At 38.2% G+C, this 18399-nt stretch overlaps 1 protein-coding gene, 1 non-coding gene and 1 pseudogene across 4 annotated transcripts in view; all 3 read right to left on the bottom strand.

Annotated features, from left to right (window-relative positions):
* Window positions 1-225: 225 nt before the first annotated feature.
* Window positions 226-296, bottom strand: TRNAG-GCC (transfer RNA glycine (anticodon GCC)). The gene has a single exon. It is a non-coding gene; the product is annotated as a tRNA-Gly (tRNA).
* Window positions 297-1358: 1062 nt separating this feature from the next.
* The window catches only part of CD96 (CD96 molecule), a 104431-nt gene continuing 87390 nt past the window's right edge, over window positions 1359-18399 (bottom strand). Inside the window, exons 11-14 of one of the 3 annotated variants that reach the window (XM_088836851.1) lie at window positions 7770-7832; window positions 6932-7021; window positions 3723-3846; window positions 1359-1805 (exon numbers count right to left, since the gene is read on the bottom strand). In XM_088836851.1, coding sequence (XP_088692977.1) covers window positions 1697-1805; window positions 3723-3846; window positions 6932-7021; window positions 7770-7832 — 386 coding nt within the window. In that variant the 3' untranslated portion in view covers window positions 1359-1696. Of the gene's footprint in view, window positions 1806-3722; window positions 3847-6931; window positions 7022-7769; window positions 7836-18399 lie in introns of all 3 variants that reach the window. The other 2 variants (XM_055418298.2, XM_088836853.1) reach the window with 2 other exon arrangements.
* LOC129550562 (cytosolic 5'-nucleotidase 3A pseudogene) lies at window positions 10416-11386 on the bottom strand (annotated as a pseudogene).

Below are 18399 nucleotides of genomic sequence, written 5' to 3'. Positions count from 1 at the left end.
AGAAATTGAGGGTAATTAAGGCAGGCAAACTTTAGTTTATTTCTCCATTTATTGGACTGTATTAGTTATCTATTATTCTGTAATACATTATGTTGTTGTTTAGTTGATAAGTTGTATCTGACTCTTTTGCGACCCCATAGACTGTAGCCCGCTAGGCTCCTCTGTCCATGGGATTTCCCAGGCAAGAATACTGGAGTGAGTTGCCATTTCCTCCTCCAGGGGATCTTCCCAACCTAGGGATTGAACCTGGGTCTCCTGCTTGGCAGGCAGATTCTTTACCACTGAGCTACCTGGGAACCCAAACTTATTAAACAATAAATATTTATTATCTCACAGTTTATGCAGGTCAGAAATTCATATGAGGTTTAATTGGGTAGCTCTGACTCTCATGAAATCCCCACCAAAACATCAAGTGAGGTTGCAATTACCTAAAGACTTGAGTGGGGGCTGGAGGATGGGCTTAACGACCTCGCTTAATCAAGTCTGGCTGCCTGCTACTTGCTGCAGGAGGTCTACGTTCCTTGACAGGTGGTCCTCTTGGTAGGGCTGCTTGAGTGTCCTCAGAGCATGGCAACTGGCTTCTTCCAGAGCAAGTGATCAAGGAGAGATCAAGGCAGAAGCTACAAAGTATTTTATGACCTAACCTTAGAAGGCATACTCTAGTCATTTCTGCAATTATCTTCTTGTTTATACCAGGCCTGCGACTGGTACTCACTCACAAGATAGTGCAAGTCTATGACTCTGAGTGTGAATAGCTCCTTAAATTTTATACCCCGACTGTCTTAGCTACCAGATGTCTGGTGGTTGGCTTGTTATCCCTATGCTCTTTCCTCATGCTATAGGCAGGAGCCTGGGCTGAGCATGATGGGAGGAAGAGGGAAGGAAGATTGCAACTGGGGTGCTTATGCAAGGTATTCTGTTTTCCTCCAGTGAAAATAAACAACTGGATTTCAGTACAAAGACTAATTGTACTTTCCCATTATATGGAACGCTCATTGAAGCTTTCACATTTTCATCTTATAACTTTCCTGGGGAATGCAATACAGCCCAGGTGCTTAGTTGCTCAGTCATCTCTGACTCTTTGTGACCCCATGTGACCTGCCAGGCTCCTCTGTGCATCATCTGGATTTTCCAAGCAAGAATACTGGAGTTGGTTACCATTCTCTTCTCCAGGGTACTTCTTGACCCAAGGACTGAACCCATGTCTCCTGTGTCTCCTGCATTGGCAGGCGGATTCTTTATCTCTGAGTCACCTGGGAAGCCCTCCCTCAGAGATGAACATAATTTTGGCTAATAGTTTAGAATGTTGGCAGATGCCCCAAAGAGCAGATCTGGTATGGACATAAGTTTAAAACCCTTGTCATCACCTCAGGAATTAAAAGTGAAAAATAAAACACTGCAAGCATTTTTTTTTTTTTTTTATTCAGCAGCCTAATTTACACTTCTTACATAAGCAAGAAAATCCTTGTAGACTGCACTGGGTGAACGCTTCACATCACCTCTCAGTCTTGTTTAAATTTCCGGCATATGCAGACGAAAGAGGGTGAGCTTTTGGGAAAACAGGTCATACACTTCTGATATCCGTTTCAGTTGCAGAAGAGGCTTGGCTAGAGGGCGATTATATTAATAAATCACGATATCTACTTTTCAGACAGGATTCTAGCAGAATTTTGTTGTGTGTCAAAGCCTCAGAGGACTAGAGTGTCTCCAGCTCATGACAAGGCAGATCACTTCCAATGGACTCCTGAATGCAAGTGTACTTGATGGGAGGTGGAGGTGGCTTGAAAGGCGGAGGTCTTTCCATGCTGGGAACAAAACATCCTCATTCAAGGCTAAGAATGTCAGGGGTGATGTATGTATGCATAATATATTTTTTAGAAGGAAACAGAGAAAGTGAAAGAGGCATGTTTCCCTGGCTCTCTCAGTTTTTTGCCCTGGCATAACCTGCTTGCTAGTCCTGTTAGTATCATTAATTAATATTTTTGTGATATTTTATAATTTGTAAACCATTTTTATCATAGAGTTATATAATTTGCATTTAGGAATTTAATATTATTGCCACCATTCCACGGATAAAACTGAGGCTCAGAGGTTTTAAGCAACTTGCGTAAGAGGAGCAGACCAGCAAGTCAAGCCTTTTAAACAGAACTTACACTCTCCATGGCAACTGCCTCCTAACTGAAGAAGTGTTTCTCTTATGTGGGCTAAAGCATTCCTCCAGAGAAAAAACTTTCAAATTCTGGGACCAAAGATGGCAGTTTTTCTAAGAGTCCCTTTGCTAACCTGACCCCCAGCCCTCAGCACACACTCATTGTGTGTGAACCAGCGGGAAGGTTGGGGGTGGGAAGTGAAATTGCCTGAGTCCCTGAGTTGATGGATGGCACCCGCATCCTTTCTGTTTGTATCATTGAACACTCTTAGAGTCATCTCTGTATAAAGTAAGTACTGGTCTATGTTTGCAAAATTCATCTCTTTGTCTGACGTGTATAAGGTGAGTGTGGGATTTAGCTGTACAAATGCTCCAGCTCTCTTGCTATCAGGAAATAGAGGCATATTTGTGGGCAGACTCAAAAACCTCTACCCCTTGTCTATCAATCCACAGTACCTTAATTTCTCCTTAGAGGGAGAGAGAAGGAGAGACACTGAGAAAAACAGAGGGGGATTGTTTTTCATCTCTATATAATACAGACATTTGAATATAGAACAACAACAAAAAAAATCAATTCAGATTTTCAGATTCCCGTTTTCTCATTTTAATATAAAAATCCCCAACACCTATTACCTGGTTTTCTGGTGCTTTAGTGGTGACAATATATATCAAAAGGTGGATAGCATTCTAAGAAATCTGCAATTCTGTTTTTTTTTTTCTGGGGAATTAGGAATTTCTTAAGGTTACATGGTGGCCAAAGTGTAGTACTTGGACAGAAGTCCAGAATTTCTGACTCGTGGTTTGGTGTTTTACTCACCATGAAACATCCCCTGCACATGGCTATAGAGTCTTCAAGGATACACTAAGTAGAAGGCAGGCCACACAGTCAGTATTATCTGACACAGCGGTAGTAAGATATGTGGAGGATCAACTTTGTGTATTCTGAAGATCTCCTCTAAGCATGGCCTGAACCAGACTGATCCAAAACAGCCAAGTCAGAAAAGTGAGGCTTAACCTTCCACGCAATTTCAGACTTCTCAGTGGAGGGAGGAGAGTTCTGGAAACTATTTCAATAAGACAAGAAGACTGCTTTCTTTTGCCCATAGGGAGAAAGGATAAGGGCAGTAAAAGCCCTTTTTGCTGAAAAGCAGCTGGAAATTTCTTAAAATTACCTTTCTTACTCAATTTCACACTTGAGTATCTAGGCCCACCTGGGCGCAGGCAGTTCAGAGATGCATGAAAATGAAAAGAATAATGAAGATTAAAAAGAAAAATCAGTTTCAGTTTTGAGGTGATGTGAGCCTCCATTCTCATTTCATGCCTACTGACTTGTTCCATCCAGTGAGTGCTCCAGCCTGAACAGGTAGAGAGGCACCAAGTCAGAGGTTGTGCATCTCATTCCAACTGTGTGGTACTGGGGAAGCTGGGCGGCCTCTCTGAGCTTCTCTAAGCCTTATTTCCTCAGTTACATAGGAGAGAAACACTACTATCTAGGAATGATATTTAAAGGGTTGAGTGAATATTTTCTGCTGAAAAAAGTAACTGCTCCTGCATGCCTCATTACTGTACTCACATTTCTTTTTGGTATTGACACCATTTTCTCACTCCAAGACCAAACAATACGAGACAGGGGAAGAGCAAAGCTGCCACAATCACAGGCCAGGACATTCCATCTTTGGGCTTACTGATCACAATACCTGAAAAGGACATAAAGAGGGATGAACTTTAATGCCAAAGTTTGGCAACTGGGAAGCAGGATGAATTGAATTAGTTTGCTTACCTGCAACATGCATTTCCAAGGGCCACGGGGTGTTCATTGATCACAATCGTGCTCTGGGATCATTTCTATGACTCGTTCTCATGTCGATTTTGCATTTATACAATTGCATTTCTTATATGAATGCCTTTCTTGTTAGAATGTTCCAGACCTAATCTTTTCTTTTCTTTCACTTTCTCAAGGCCCTGGACAATTCCTGGCACAGGGTGGCCGATGAAATGTGATTTATAAGAGAAGAGGAGTTTGGGGGAGAGTGGACACCTGTGTGGTATGGCTGAATGTATGGCTGAATCCCTTTGCAGTCCACCTGAAACTGTCACATTGTTAACTGGCTATACTCTGATATAAAATAAAAAATTAAAAAAAGAATGAACACATAAAACTGATAATCTGTAAATTTGTTTTCCAAATTCACTCCAGTAAAGTAAAAGTTTTATGTATGAAATACTGGTCTATCTTTAAATTCTTATTCTTTAAGGAGTCATTAAAATGCTTTATGAAATATTAGTGTGTTAGGAGGAGGAAGAAAAAGTAAAAGGCATTATAACATTCTAAAGGTCTGAACGTACAAAGCTGAGAAGGCCAGAGGCAACATAAATACAATATAAAAATTAAGTAAATGAACTCTTTTAGGAAATAAGATTGTCTGGCTCTGCCTGGCAGAGAATAAAAGGGAATGTTTATAATTGCATAGTTACTTAATTTTTTCCTTTTAAAAAATGTTTTATGCTCATGTTAAAAATTCAAACACTACAGAAATATAAACTACAACGAAAAGGAAGTATCCTTACTTCTTCAAATGCCAGCTACCCACACTAGAGGTTATAACTTTTAATAGTCAATTACGTTAACTATTTAATAGTTAATTCCTGTCAGAAACTTTTAGTGCAAATATAAGCAAATATAGGTACCATGAATATATATATCCCTTCAGATTACAAATGGGGGTATACTGTACATACTGTCTGTTCTTGGCTTCTTTCTCTTAAAAAAAATCTTGGAATATTTTTCACAGGAGTGCACAGAAGTTTACCTCATTTGATTAAATGACTGGATGGTTCCCCAGTGTGTGGATCTACTGTAGTTTATTTAATCGGCCTTGACATTGGCTGGTTAAATCGCTTTCAGGCCTTTCTTATTTCTAATAACACTACAGTGAAATTCCTTATACATTATAGATAGATCTTTAGCTCTTCAGATTACAGAAATCATTTGGGCAAAAGTGCATTTTTGCTTTATTTATTATTATTAATAAAAGAATATTTTCATTATTTTAACTAGATTATAAACCGTGTGTAGACTTTTAAAATTTATTTGATTGCTTCAGATTTATTACACTGCTTTTCATTAAGTGAAGTCTCAAAAAAATAAAACACACACAAGCTAAAAAATCTAGATTTAAAATATTTGTTACCAAATCTTTTTTATATTTTACATAGTTTGGACGGCAGCCATATGATTCTGTCATAACACTGATCACCAGTGCTGAAGATTTTTCCTCTTACAACACATATCCAGGGATTGGAGGTCTTTCTGTTGCTCGTGCTACTTTAGTTCTGTCAGGCAGATGCTGATGGTACTCTGGAAGCTCACACAGGCCTATACTAAGTAACCCTGTGGCTCACTGATGCACAGGGGCTAGAGTTCACAGTTGTTCAAAGTACTAAAGTATCATGATCACAAAAGAAACAATTACACAGGAAATCAACTTAGGACTCCACACAGTTGTTTCAGTGAAGTCAAGACTTACTCTACACTGGCAATATGGTGGACTACAACATTTTACCTCCAAAGTTTCTGAGAAATGAAAGAACCATAGGTTTTAGATAGATCTTCTATCAATGCTTACTAATTTTCTCCCAACCAAATATAGAAAATGAGGCCATTGGCTTCAGCAATATCCTGGTGGAAAAGCAGAGCTCCAATTTTCCCCAGTTCCTCAAGTATGTAGTTCTTTTCTGTTTTAAATAATTTTATTGATTTATTTTGGCTGCGCTGGGTGTTTGTTGCTGCACAGGCTTTTTCTCTAGTCGCAAAGAGCGTGGGCTCCTCTTTGATGTGGTGTGTAGTGGCTTCTCTTGCTGCGAAGCACAGACTCTAGGGCTTGCAGGCTGCAGTACCTGCAGCACATGGGTGATTCCACCATGGGGAATCAGTAGTTGCGATTCTCCAGCTCTAGAGCACAGGCTCAAATAATTGTGGTTCACAGGCTGTGTTGCTCTGTGGCATGTGGGATATTGGACTAGGAATGGAACCTGTGTCTCCTGCATTGGCAGGTGGATTCTTTACCACTGAGCCACCAGGGAAGTCCTAGGTAGTTCTTTAGGGCACCAATAGTTGAAGATGTTGGTAGGATGTCAGTTTGCAGCTCCACTGCCATGCTGTGTGCAGGATGGATGATACACCAGTGACTGAATGTTTCATGAACTTCACTATAAAATAAATTGAATCCCTAGGTAGAGTTCACCAGGTAAGTGAATACCTTCTGAAGTTAAAGAGTTGATTATGCCTTGAATTTACAATCAAGGTCTGCATTGGGAGGGTCCTAACTTTATTGAAAACCTTGACCTCTTATGATAAAAAACAAGGATTATATTTAGCATTGAAAAACTTCTATTAGTTGAATTATAGGAATACTCTTTGTTCCAACCATCAGACTATACTTTCATAAAGTTGAAATATTTCTCAGTACTTTTCACCTGGCTAATTCCTACTCACTCCAGATTTTATTTTAAATGTATCCCCAGAGAATCCTTTCTAGTTCCCCAATTACAATCAGTCTTTCTGTTAGACTCTGACAACATCTTGCACTATATCATAGGATTTGTCACAAATAAATTTAACTGCATGATTATTTATTTACTATGTATCATCTGTAATAGATTATACTCTTCAGGAAGCCAGTGTTTTCAATACTCAACAGCTGTCACAGTGCCTGACAGATGATAGGCATGCAGTAAATATTTGTAGAGCAAATAAAACTAAAAAAATGGTAAATGACTCACCAGTGATGTGAATGTGATTATTTTTAGTAGATACATTGGCAGTTGTGGGAACTTCTGAAGATGCTCTGGTTGTGCTGGTGAAGATGTCACCTAGGGATACAGAGGGAATATCTGAACTAATCCTAAGGACCATTTCCATCTGGTCAAAAGGTGTAAAATGATGATTGGACTTCACCTGCTATAAAAGAGCTCATCTGAATGGCTCAAATGCTCCTAAAATACTAATATCATATGTAAAGTTTATTAAGGACCAATTTATGCAAGGTTAGTATCCTAGGATCTAGTAGTTACCAAAGGAGTGAAGTTTCCTATGAATTTAAAGAAAAAAAGAGAAACAATACAGCACATACAGTAAAATAATATCTGCTAAAGAATCTCCAGGAGAAAATGATTATAGGAAAAGGTCTGAAGCTGGGGTCATGGAGAGAAGAGGTTTATCTCTAGTGTCCCAGGTTATTAGAGGTCTCCCCATTCTAATGTATTTGATAAGGTTATTAAAAATTCCTGTGCAACATTTTAGTAGACAAATCCATGTCGACAAATCATTCCATTTTACAATGGAAAATTGAAGCTTAAAATGCATTTTAACGGATTTATTTGGCCCCCAAATGCATCTTGAAATAAAATAGAGGCAAGTCTATGACTTGGTCTCTGACTAACTTTTCTGAGTGACTGAGAACTTTGCCTTCATTCATTGTCATTTTCATCTTCACTGTCGTTTCCATCAAGATGCACTTGTAAATACCTGAGACTGGCTTTGTATCAGTTCTTTTCCACCTCTTCCCAAATAAAGCAGACTAATACCTTCCCTGACCCTAAGTCTCCTCTAAATGCTCACCAGGAAGTGTTGAACCTGCACCTGAGGAGGGTGAACTGTTTGTTTCACTGGGCATCCATGGAGCTGCTAAAGGAAGAAGATATTGGAAAATTTATTGTCTCTTCTTGACCTTCAATTGAGTCTAATTATTATGAAAAGATGGATATTAATGAACATTTCAAGTAATATCATCAAAATACTCTGCAGCACACCACAGAATGTCCCAAAATAAAGTGAGAGCTGAAGATGTGTCTACTAGGGAAGGTTTTGTTGTTTTGTTTTAAAATTGGAATATAGTTGCTCTACAATGTTGTATTATTTTCTGCTGTACAACGAAGTGAATCAGCTATATGTATACATATATTTCCTCCCTCTTGGACTTCCCTCCCACTCCATTCCTCATCCCAACTATCTAGGTCACCACAGAGCACCAAGCTGACCTCTCTGCTCTGTATAGCAGGTTCCCACTAGCTATCTGTTTCACACATGGCAGTGAACATACACTAATCTCAATCTCCCAGTTCACCCCACCTCCCACCCCCAAGTCCATTCCCCATGTCTGGTATCTATTCATGCCTTGAAAATAGGTTCATCTGTACCATAGGAAAGTTTCATGATTATAGCCATTTAAAGCAGGAAAAAGAAAGGGAAGGAAAACACTAGGAGCAGTTTCTCGAGCCACAGAAAGTGTGCTATGACTGTGCTCATATCTGTCCCATGGATAAACTAAAAGAATGGGAGAGAAGGAAAGTCTAGGTGTGTTACGGTGGCCTCAATCAAGAGAAGATGCCAACAGGGCTTTGAAGACCTTGGTGAAACTTGCAAGAGTGAACAAAGTAATTTGAACTTGTGTGTAAGATGACATTCTTGTTTGAGTATGAAAACTGAACCATATCTTCAGTGAATTACCAGACCCCTTTGGTTACAGGCTTTGCTAGCTGCTGGGTGAATCCCTTTGATCCACTCAGAGGCAAACCTTCCCCTTTAAGTGGATGGTAGCAATTCCAGAAGCACATATGGCTTCTAAAATAGACCTATCAATTCATTTTATTTAGTTCTCCATCTTTGGCAGAAGAGTTCCACTTCTTGGCAGTCTCTCCATGTCTGTACTTGATAACATGCCTATAATGTAATGTAAAGTAAAATAGCTACAGTAGTATATGGTTATAATCTGTAAAAAGATATTATACTCATTTATTTAAAACATTGGCATATGTGATTTTCCCAGTTGAATGCTTTCTTGCATGTCAAGATCAAAACAAATAGACAAAGCCAAAACAAAATAAAACAAACATTAAAACCCCCCGTGGCCTGACCCTTTCTTGATTTCTCGCTACTTGCCAATGGCAGTTGCAGGTGCAGACAAAGGCATGTTACCAGGCCTTTCCGTCGAGCTGTAAGTCAGTGCTCTCTGGGGACTGCTCCCAGGACAGTCTGTCATAGCTACTCCACTTGGGATTTTCCCCAAGGTTAGGCTGATTTTGTATATAGCTATTTTGAATTTGTTTAGGTCAGGGAGATGTTCTTGTCTTCAATATAGTTCTATGACCCTGTGCATGTGATCTTGACAACTTTTTGTTCTAGACATCTATAGATGACAACAGACTGGGTATTTTTTAACACTGAGTTTTAATGTTTAAGCCATTAAGCTAGGAGTTTATTGACAATGAGCAAAAACCGACTAGAAAGAAACTGGAACCAAGCCTGTGTTTAGGTAAAATTATGAAGAAGGCAGTTTGTTCTGAATAACCTTAGACTATTTTTGTTGTTGTTGTTGTTCAATATGGAATCTCCTTTGCTTCCTACTTTTAGGGCTTGATGCCTCTATTTCTTCCTTTCTTTAACTTTTTGCTGCATGGTATGTGGGATCTTAGTTCCTCAATAAGGGAATGAACCCACAACCCTGCACTGGAAGTGCAGAGTCTTAACCACTAGACCACTGAGGAAGTCCCAATGCCCCTATTTCTTTTCTTTTCAAAATCTGCTATCAAGAAAGGATGTGATAAATTCAATCATGCTAAGATACAAATGGTTTAACAAGTTCTATCACTTTGAGAGAAATGGGTATTTGAAAAAAGATTTTTATGTTTATTATCAGTAAGTCAGTATAGAACACTTGTAATGATCAGTGACATGTGAACAACACTAGTTTTTTTCATCAAATAAAGAGTGCCAGTCCTTTCTGTAAAATCAATATTGATTTTCTCCAAACAAAAGAACCAAGCATAATACAATTTCAGGAGATGTTAATGTCATCAACATGATACATCCAACTTGCAAATATGGCAATATTTAAAATGATGTAAATTATTTGACCATTTTATAAGACTTCCTTTTGGCCTTCTGAAAACTTTGCAAGTATAAAAAGATCTCAAAAACTGTGCAATAAAATTGAACTACAGGATATTTAAGTGGGCATGGGTAAACCTATGGCTGATTCATGTTGATGTTTGGTAGAAACGAATGTAACACTGCAAAGCAATTATCTTTCAATTAAAAATAATAAATAAAAATTGAACTATAAAAAATTCACTTTGGAAAATTAGGGAGTTATTTTTCTGATTTTGTCTTTGAGATTTTTCAAAATCTGTTAAAAAAAAGTGGAAACTGTAGAAAGAGGTGAAATAAAGGAGCTTCCAGCTGATAGATTGAACATGTCTGAAAATATTTAAGTAATGTAAAGGAAAAACTTCAGGAGCAAGACTATATCATAGTTCAGTCTTTGAGCAAGATGAGGAGATAGTAGATCTTGTATCAGCTGCTTCCTCCACAGGAGAGAGGTCTTCCTGCAGAATGCCTGTTTACAGAATCCTCAGTAAGACAGAGCTGGCCATCTCCAGTGATTTATCTTTCACTAAAGAACACTTTTTCTAAAAGCTCAACTAGTCCATCATTTAGATATCCAAGTTTTAGGATGTGTTAAACACTGGCTACTCCATCTGCCATTCTTAAGTCACCTTGGGTGTCTCTCAGCAGAGTTAAATTACTGTTGTTTTCTGATTGAAATATTCTGTGTTCTCAAGGTATCATCTTGTTCGTTAAATATATAAGTTAATTCTCCTTTGAGTCCTTTGAGAACATTTTCATCTACATCTAAGAATGAACACTACGTTGACATTTCGATGATAAACATGAGATTGATGGATAATGTCCTCTAGTACATCACCATTATCAACCAGAAATATGAACATAGGGATACTGTGTTGTTAGAGTTTATCAAATATATTTTTATATCCTTTCTTTAGCATAGCATCAGTTTCTTCCACAATTCTTTTAGATTTAGCTTTGGATAAAATAAACATTATTTGACAAGGAGACTCTGTGATTTAGAGTACCATTCTACCATAAAAGGGTACCTCTCTTCCATAGTAAAAACAAGATCAACTTCGATAGTACAACATTTTCTGACATTCATCTGTAACCAGCTTACAGTTCTCAATAATATTATGACACGTTAGGCATCTCTCCCTTTGCAGGAAGATCTATTTAGTGTCATATCAAAGCCCCAGATTGTCTGGTTTGGCAGATCTTCTTTTGACCACATCACAGATAATTTCTGTTACTCTTTCAGGGTTCTTGAGGCAATGTGAACTTCTCTAAAATTCTGGCATAATTTTTACATGTACAGAATTTCTATTGGGTAACCAATCTTCCTTAAGACATTCTGAGTTCTGTCCTTACTTTTGTCCTTAGAGCAAAGGCATAGGGTGGCAAGCAATAGCCACAGATGCAAGGCTATGACATAGAGACCTCACTGATCTTGGTCTTCTGCCTTACCTTTTTCTTCAAGGTACTGGGTCAGCATCACCCCTTCCATCAGATGCAACTGGCACCAACTACTTACTGTCCACTCTTGCCATGATCACTTAGTCTATAAATGGGACACTTATACTCTTCCTGACCACAAAACAAAGATGATACTCACAAGCTTTGGAAGTGTGGGGCTTGTGTACTAACATTGTAGAAATCCATGGAATCCCCATGGTATTTTAATGAAGGAGAGAATTTTAAATCAGAGGAATGAATCTATAATTTGCGGCTGACATAATGAGGAATTAGGTGACAGAATGGGAGCAGAACAGTGTTTTAGAGAAAAATGGAAAGAGGTGTGACCTGAGACATGTAAGATTTTCAGATGTGAGGGTAAGAATGGTGGGTTTATTACTCAAGGAGTCAGCATCCTGACCAACAGGGAACAGAGGGGCTGAAGAGATCCTGGTGCAGCCTGTGATAGGGTCCAGTATTGTAGGTCCTGGCATTGCTGGGTCCCTTCCATTGATCCTCAGCTCCTTAGTTTCAGCTTTTCCATCACCCTCTGCCTATAAAAAGTAGAGGGTTCTCATGAAATTATTACCAGGAGTCTGAGGAGAAATAGCCAGGACCAGGGGCAGGATAAGCAGTACACTTGTAAGAGTTAAGAAGAGCTATGGCTGATTCATGTTGATGTTTGGCAGAACTAACACAATTCTGTAAAACAATTATCTTTCAATTTACAAAAAAATTTAGAATAAAAAGAGTTAAGAGTATGTCAAATTTGAAGAATAAGGGATGCAAAGTCAAAGAACAGAATGAAGACCTCATATGAGATCAATAAGAAGTATCCTGAGACTTGTGTGTGTGTGTGTGTGTGCACATGCGTAGGTAAACTTGATGATTTTGGTAATGGGTAAATTAGAGGGTTTAAGGACCCATGGAGACTCATATCATTTTTCTGCTTGTCTAAGACAGACTGACTGATTTCAGTGTGGCTTCAGGCTCCATTGGGCCAGATGGATGACTGGAAAACCCAAGAAAAAAGAAAAAAAAAATTAAGCTTCAATTTTCTGCTCCATGGCCTGATCACCTGAGTGTCAGGATGAAAATGTGTCCCAGGACATTATTAAGGTCATACACTTTGGGTATTTAGAAAGTCAGTTTTGGTATCCCCATTTCATAGATGGTTACACTAAAATATGCATTCTTCTAGACTGCAGGAACTGGGATTAAGATTCTAATATTCCTGAACTCCAGTCTAGACCTCTTCAAGTTAGTAAATAACAAAATAACAACAAAAGAATATATTAAAACATTTATTTATGAGTTTAGTGTAAATGATATGTGCTCAGAATCTTCTAGTGACATTTAATATATATGAACTATACAAAGTGTATGTATAAGCAAATATCTCGTAGAATGTGTTCACAAAGAGCAAGGGCCCTAGAAACACTGCTAGTGGGTTTATTTCACTAGAAATTTATCCATTATCATTCTTTTTCTGCCTCTGAACATTTCATAAATCTATTGAAATGAACATATTGAAAGAAAAAATTCCCATTACCAATGCCTGCCTCAAATCTTGCCAAATGCATCATCTAATATTGGATGTCATATTACAGTCCAATCCAACGAGTAGAAACATGTTTCAAAAACAGTTTGGGAGTGAGCAATCAATATTAACTTGTTGGACCCTAATGTGTTTTTGTGAATGATTATAAATAGAGCAACTCACTGAAGGGAATTTTTTTCTCTAAGCTTATAGATGAAAAATGGCAACCGGTTAACAAGATCTTCTTGCATAAGTAAGAAGGGGGTTTTCACTGCCAGGAAAAAATTGTTTGCTGGGTTTTAGAGTCCCTTCCTAGATTTCACAATTTCTAAGGCTATTTTTATGGTAAGAATGATAAAGAGATGTCTGAGGATAAATGAAGCTTTCAAGTGGGGTAGGACAGAAACTGTGAAGGATTACAATAGTTTATTTCATTATGAAATCTATTAAAAAGAACAAAAATATTCCTGTGTAAAATTAGGAAGCCCTTTCAATTTTATAGTTTCTGGGGCAAAAAGTACCTTGGGTGGTCTCTGTACTTTATACTGTTGTGAGGCACTGGATGAAAAGGATTTTAGTATGGGCACAGATGCTACTGTAGTAATTTAAATAAAGGAACTAAGCGAAAAGTTCAAAACCTTCAATTAAGCAGATCATGTCTTCTCACTGTAGTACATACTGGCTATTGTTTTGTTTGGCTTCATAATATTCATTGAGTTATTATCTCATCCTATTTCACATTCTCTTATTATTAAACATATTTTTCCTTAATAATTCCCCAACTCATACACAGATTTTGGAATTATATAAATAACATTATAAGTGTTTACACTCTCTCCTATCCTTTGTATGTCCATTCAAAAGCAAACATTGTCTGAATATTGTCTACATATTTTAAATTTTTATCAAATATTAAATATAAGCCATATAGTATTTGGTTATATTAATACTTGTTTTGATCCTAAATAGTATCACACTAAGTGAAGTAAGCTAGACAGAGAAAGACAAACATCATATTATATTACTTATATGTGGAATTAAAAGAATGAGACAAATGAACTTATTTACAAAACAGAAAGAAATAGACTCACAGACATAGAAACTTACAGTTACCAAAGGGGAGGACAGGGGAGGGATAAATTAAGAGTCTGGGATTAAAATACACATTCAGTTCAGTTCAGTTCAGTCGCTCAGTCGTGTCCGACTCTCCGCGACCCCATGAATCACAGCACGCCAGGCCTCCCTGTCCATCACCAACTCCCAGAGTACACTCAAACTGAAATAGATAATTAGCAGAAGACCTACTGTATAGCAGAGGGAACTATACTCAATATTTGTAATAACCTATAATGGGAGAGAATGTAAAAAAAGAATATATATTTATGTATATGTATAACTGAATCACTTTGCTGTACACCAGAAGCTAACACAACATTGTGAATCAACTATATTTCAAAACAAAACTTTTTAAACTTAAAAAATAAATTTTGCTTGAATTTATCATTCCATATATTTTCAGTTAGAATTTACTTTCTTGATTCAACATAGTGCTATTAGAATTCATTCATGCTGCCATATGTGACTGCCATTCACTCATTTTTCATTGTTCCATAGTATTTTATGATTATATTACAAATTACTTATCTACACTCCTAACTATAGATTATTTACAGTTTTATTTTTTGTTGTTATTATAAGTAGTGTTCCCCTCCCCAACATTTGTATACAAATCTCCTGGATACATGTAATAATTTATTTTGGGGGGGTATTTATATAGGAGTGGGCTTCCCTGGTGGCTTAGATGGTTAAGAATTTGCCTGCAATTGCAGAAGACCTGGGTTTGATCCCTAGGTCAGGAAGATTCCCTGGAGAAGGGAATGGCTACCCACTCTAGGATTCTTGCCTAGAGAATCCCATGGACACAGGAGCCTGGTGGGCTAGGTACATGGGGTTGAAACATGACTGAGTGACTAATACTTGAAGTAGAAGTGTTAGATTGTCTGATATAGAACTCTTTAGCTATAAAATATAATGCCTAATTAGTGGAAAGAGATGGTAACAATTAATACTCTCACCAGCAACATAGAACAAATTGTATTGATCTGCATCCTATACAACTCTCCGCAATTTCAGACTTGTTCATTTCTGCAAATTGGTTATGTATAAAATAACTTTCTGACTTTAGTCTTCACTGGCATGTCCTGATTGTTAGAGAGGCTTGGAATCTCTAGATGTTTTCTGGCTACTTGGATGTTGTCTTCTGTGATGTGCCTATTTGCTCATTTCCTACTGCTTTTTGTCTTTTCAAAAACTGGTTTGTAGACATTCTTTATATTTTCTTGATTTAAAGTTTTGACCCTTTGTTAAGTATATATTCTTGATCCTTTTTCAAACATGTGGCAAATATCTTCTCCCAGATTATAGCCTGCCTTTTTCAAAACTTTCTTTAAGGAGTCGTAATGAAAAGAATTTTCTTAATTTTTCAGTCATTTTCATGTCTAGTGTCTCTTCTTTTCTCTGTCTTTCCCTACCCCGAAGCCAGGAAGGAATTCACCATGATTTTATTACATGTTTTAATATTTAGCTTTTTGACATAAATATTTTAAGCTATATGGAGTTTATTTTTGTGTAATGTACATGGTGGGGTGCATTTTAACATGTTTTTCTTATTAAAAAGATCAGCATTCCTGGGTCCACTTGCTGAACGGTGTCTCCACAGTACTTTGGACTCTGCCTTTGGAGATCAGTGGAGAAGTAACTCTAGAAGGAATGAAGGGATGGAGCAAAAGCAAAACCAGTACCCAACTGTGGATATGACCAGTGATAGAAGCAAGGTCCGGTGCTGTAAAGAGCAATATTGCATAGGAACCTGGAATCTTAGGTCCATGAATCAAGGCAAATTGGAAGTGGTCAAACAGGAGATGGCAAGAGTGAACATAGACATTCTAGGAATCAGTGAATTAAAATGGACTGGAATGGGTGAATTTAACTCAGATGACCATTATAGCTACTACTGTGGGCAGGAATCCCTTAGAAGAAATGGAGTAGCCATCATGGTCAACAAAAGAGTCCGAAATGCAGTACTTGGATGCAATCTTAAAAACGACAGAATGATTTCTGTTCATTTCCAAGGCAAACCATTCAATATCACAGTAATCCAAGGCTATGCCCCAACCAGTAATGCTGAAGAAGCCAAAGTTGAACGGTTCTATGAAGACCTACAAGACCTTTTAGAACTAACACCCAAAAAAGATGTCCTTTTCATTCTAGGGGACTGGAATGCAAAAGTAGGAAATCAAGAAACACCTGGAGTAACAGGCAAATTTGGCCTTGGAGCACGGAATGAAGCAGGGCAAAGGCTAATAGAGTTTTGTCAAGAGAACGCACTGGTCATAGCAAACACCCTCTTCCAACAACACAAGAGAAGACTCTACACAGGACATCACCAGATGGTCAACACCGAAATCAGATTGATTATATTCTTGGCAGCCAAAGATGGAGAAGCTGTATACAGTTAGCAAAAACAAGACCAGGAGCTGACTGTGGCTCAGATCATGAACTCCTTATTGCCAAATTCAGACTTAAATTGAAGAAAGTAGGGAAAAACACTAGACCATTCAGATATGACCTAAATCAAATCCCTTATGACTATACAGTGGAAGTGAGAAATAGATTTAAGGGACTAGATCTGATCGATAGAGTGCCTGATGAACTCTGGACGGAGGTTCGTGACATTGTACAGGAGACAGGGACCAAGACCATCCCCATGGAAAAGAAATGCAAAAGAGTGAAATGGCTGTCTGAGGAGGCCTTACAAATAGTTGTGAAAAGAAGAGAAGCGAAAAGCAAAGGAGAAATGGAAAGATATAAGCATCTGAATGCAGAGTTCCAAAGAATAGCAAGGAGAGATAAGAAAGCCTTCCTCAGCAATCAATGCTAAGAAATAGAGGAAAACAACAGAATAGGAAAAACAAGAGATCTCTTCAAGAAGATTAGAGATACCAAGGGAACATTTCATGCAAAGATGGGCTCGATAAAGGACAGAAAGTGTATGGACCTAACAGAAGCAGAAGATATTAAGAAGAGGTGGCAAGAATACACAGAAGAACTGTACAAAAAAGATCTTCATGACCAAGATAGTCACAATAATGTGATCATTGATCTACAGCCAGACATCTTGGAATGTGAAGTCAAGTGTGCCTTGGAAAGCATCACTATGAACAAAGCTAGTGGAGGTGATGGAATTCCAGTTGAGCTATTTCAAATCTTGAAAGATGATGCTGTGAAAGCACTGCACTCAATATGCCAGCAAATTTGGAAAACTCAGCAGTGGCCACAGGCCTGGAAAAGGTCAGTCTTCATTCCAATCCCAAAGAAAGGCAATGCCAAAGAATGCTGAAACTACCGCACAATTGCACTCATCTCACACGCTAGTAAAGTCATGCTCAAAATTCTCCAAGCCAGGCTTCAGCAATATGTGAACCGTGAACTCCCAGATGTTCAAGCAGGTTTTAGAAAAGGCAGAGGCACCAGAGATCAAATTGCCAACATCCGCTGGATCATGGAGAAAGCAAGAGACTTCCAAAAAAACATCTATTTCTGCTTCATTGACTATGCCAAAGCCTTTGACTGTGTGGATCATAATAAACTGTGGAACATTCTGAAAGAGATGGGAATACCAGACCATCTGACCTGCCTCTTGAGAAACCTGTATGCAGGTCAGGAAGCAACAGTCAGAACCGTACATGGAACAACAGACTGGTTCCAAATAGGAAAAGGAGTACGTCAAGGCTGTATATTGTCACCTTGCTTATTTAACTTATATGCAGAGTACATCATGAGGAACGCTGGGCTGGAAGAAGCACAAGCTGGAATCAAGATTGCTGGGAGAAATATCAATAATCTCAGATATGCAGATGACACTACCCTTATGGCAGAAAGTGAAGAGGAACTCAAAAGCCTCTTGGTGAAAGTGAAAGAGGAGAGTGAAAAGGTTGGCTTGAAGCTCAACATTCAGAAAACAAAGATCATGGCATCTGGTCCCATCACTTCATGGGAAATAGATGGAAAAACAGTGGAAACAGTGTCAGACTTTATTTTTTTGGGCTCCAAAATCACTGCGGATGCTGATTGCAGCCATGAAATTAAAAGACGCTTACTCCTTGGAAAGAAAGTGATGACCAACCTAGATAGTATATTAAAAAGCAGAGACATTACTTTGTCAACCAAGGTCTGTCTAGTCAAGGCTATGGTTTTTCCCATGGTCATGTATGGATGTGAGAGTTGGACTGTAAAGAAAGCTGATCGCTGAAGAATTGATGCTTTTGAACTGTGGTGTTGGAAAAG

This window comes from Moschus berezovskii, chromosome 1, assembly GCF_049115385.1.
Source record: "Moschus berezovskii isolate FMDL1 chromosome 1, NW_MosBer_1.0, whole genome shotgun sequence".
Lineage (NCBI taxonomy): Eukaryota > Metazoa > Chordata > Mammalia > Artiodactyla > Moschidae > Moschus > Moschus berezovskii.
The sequence above is the reverse complement of the archived record's forward strand: the minus strand, read 5'-3'. Positions and strand labels throughout refer to the sequence as shown.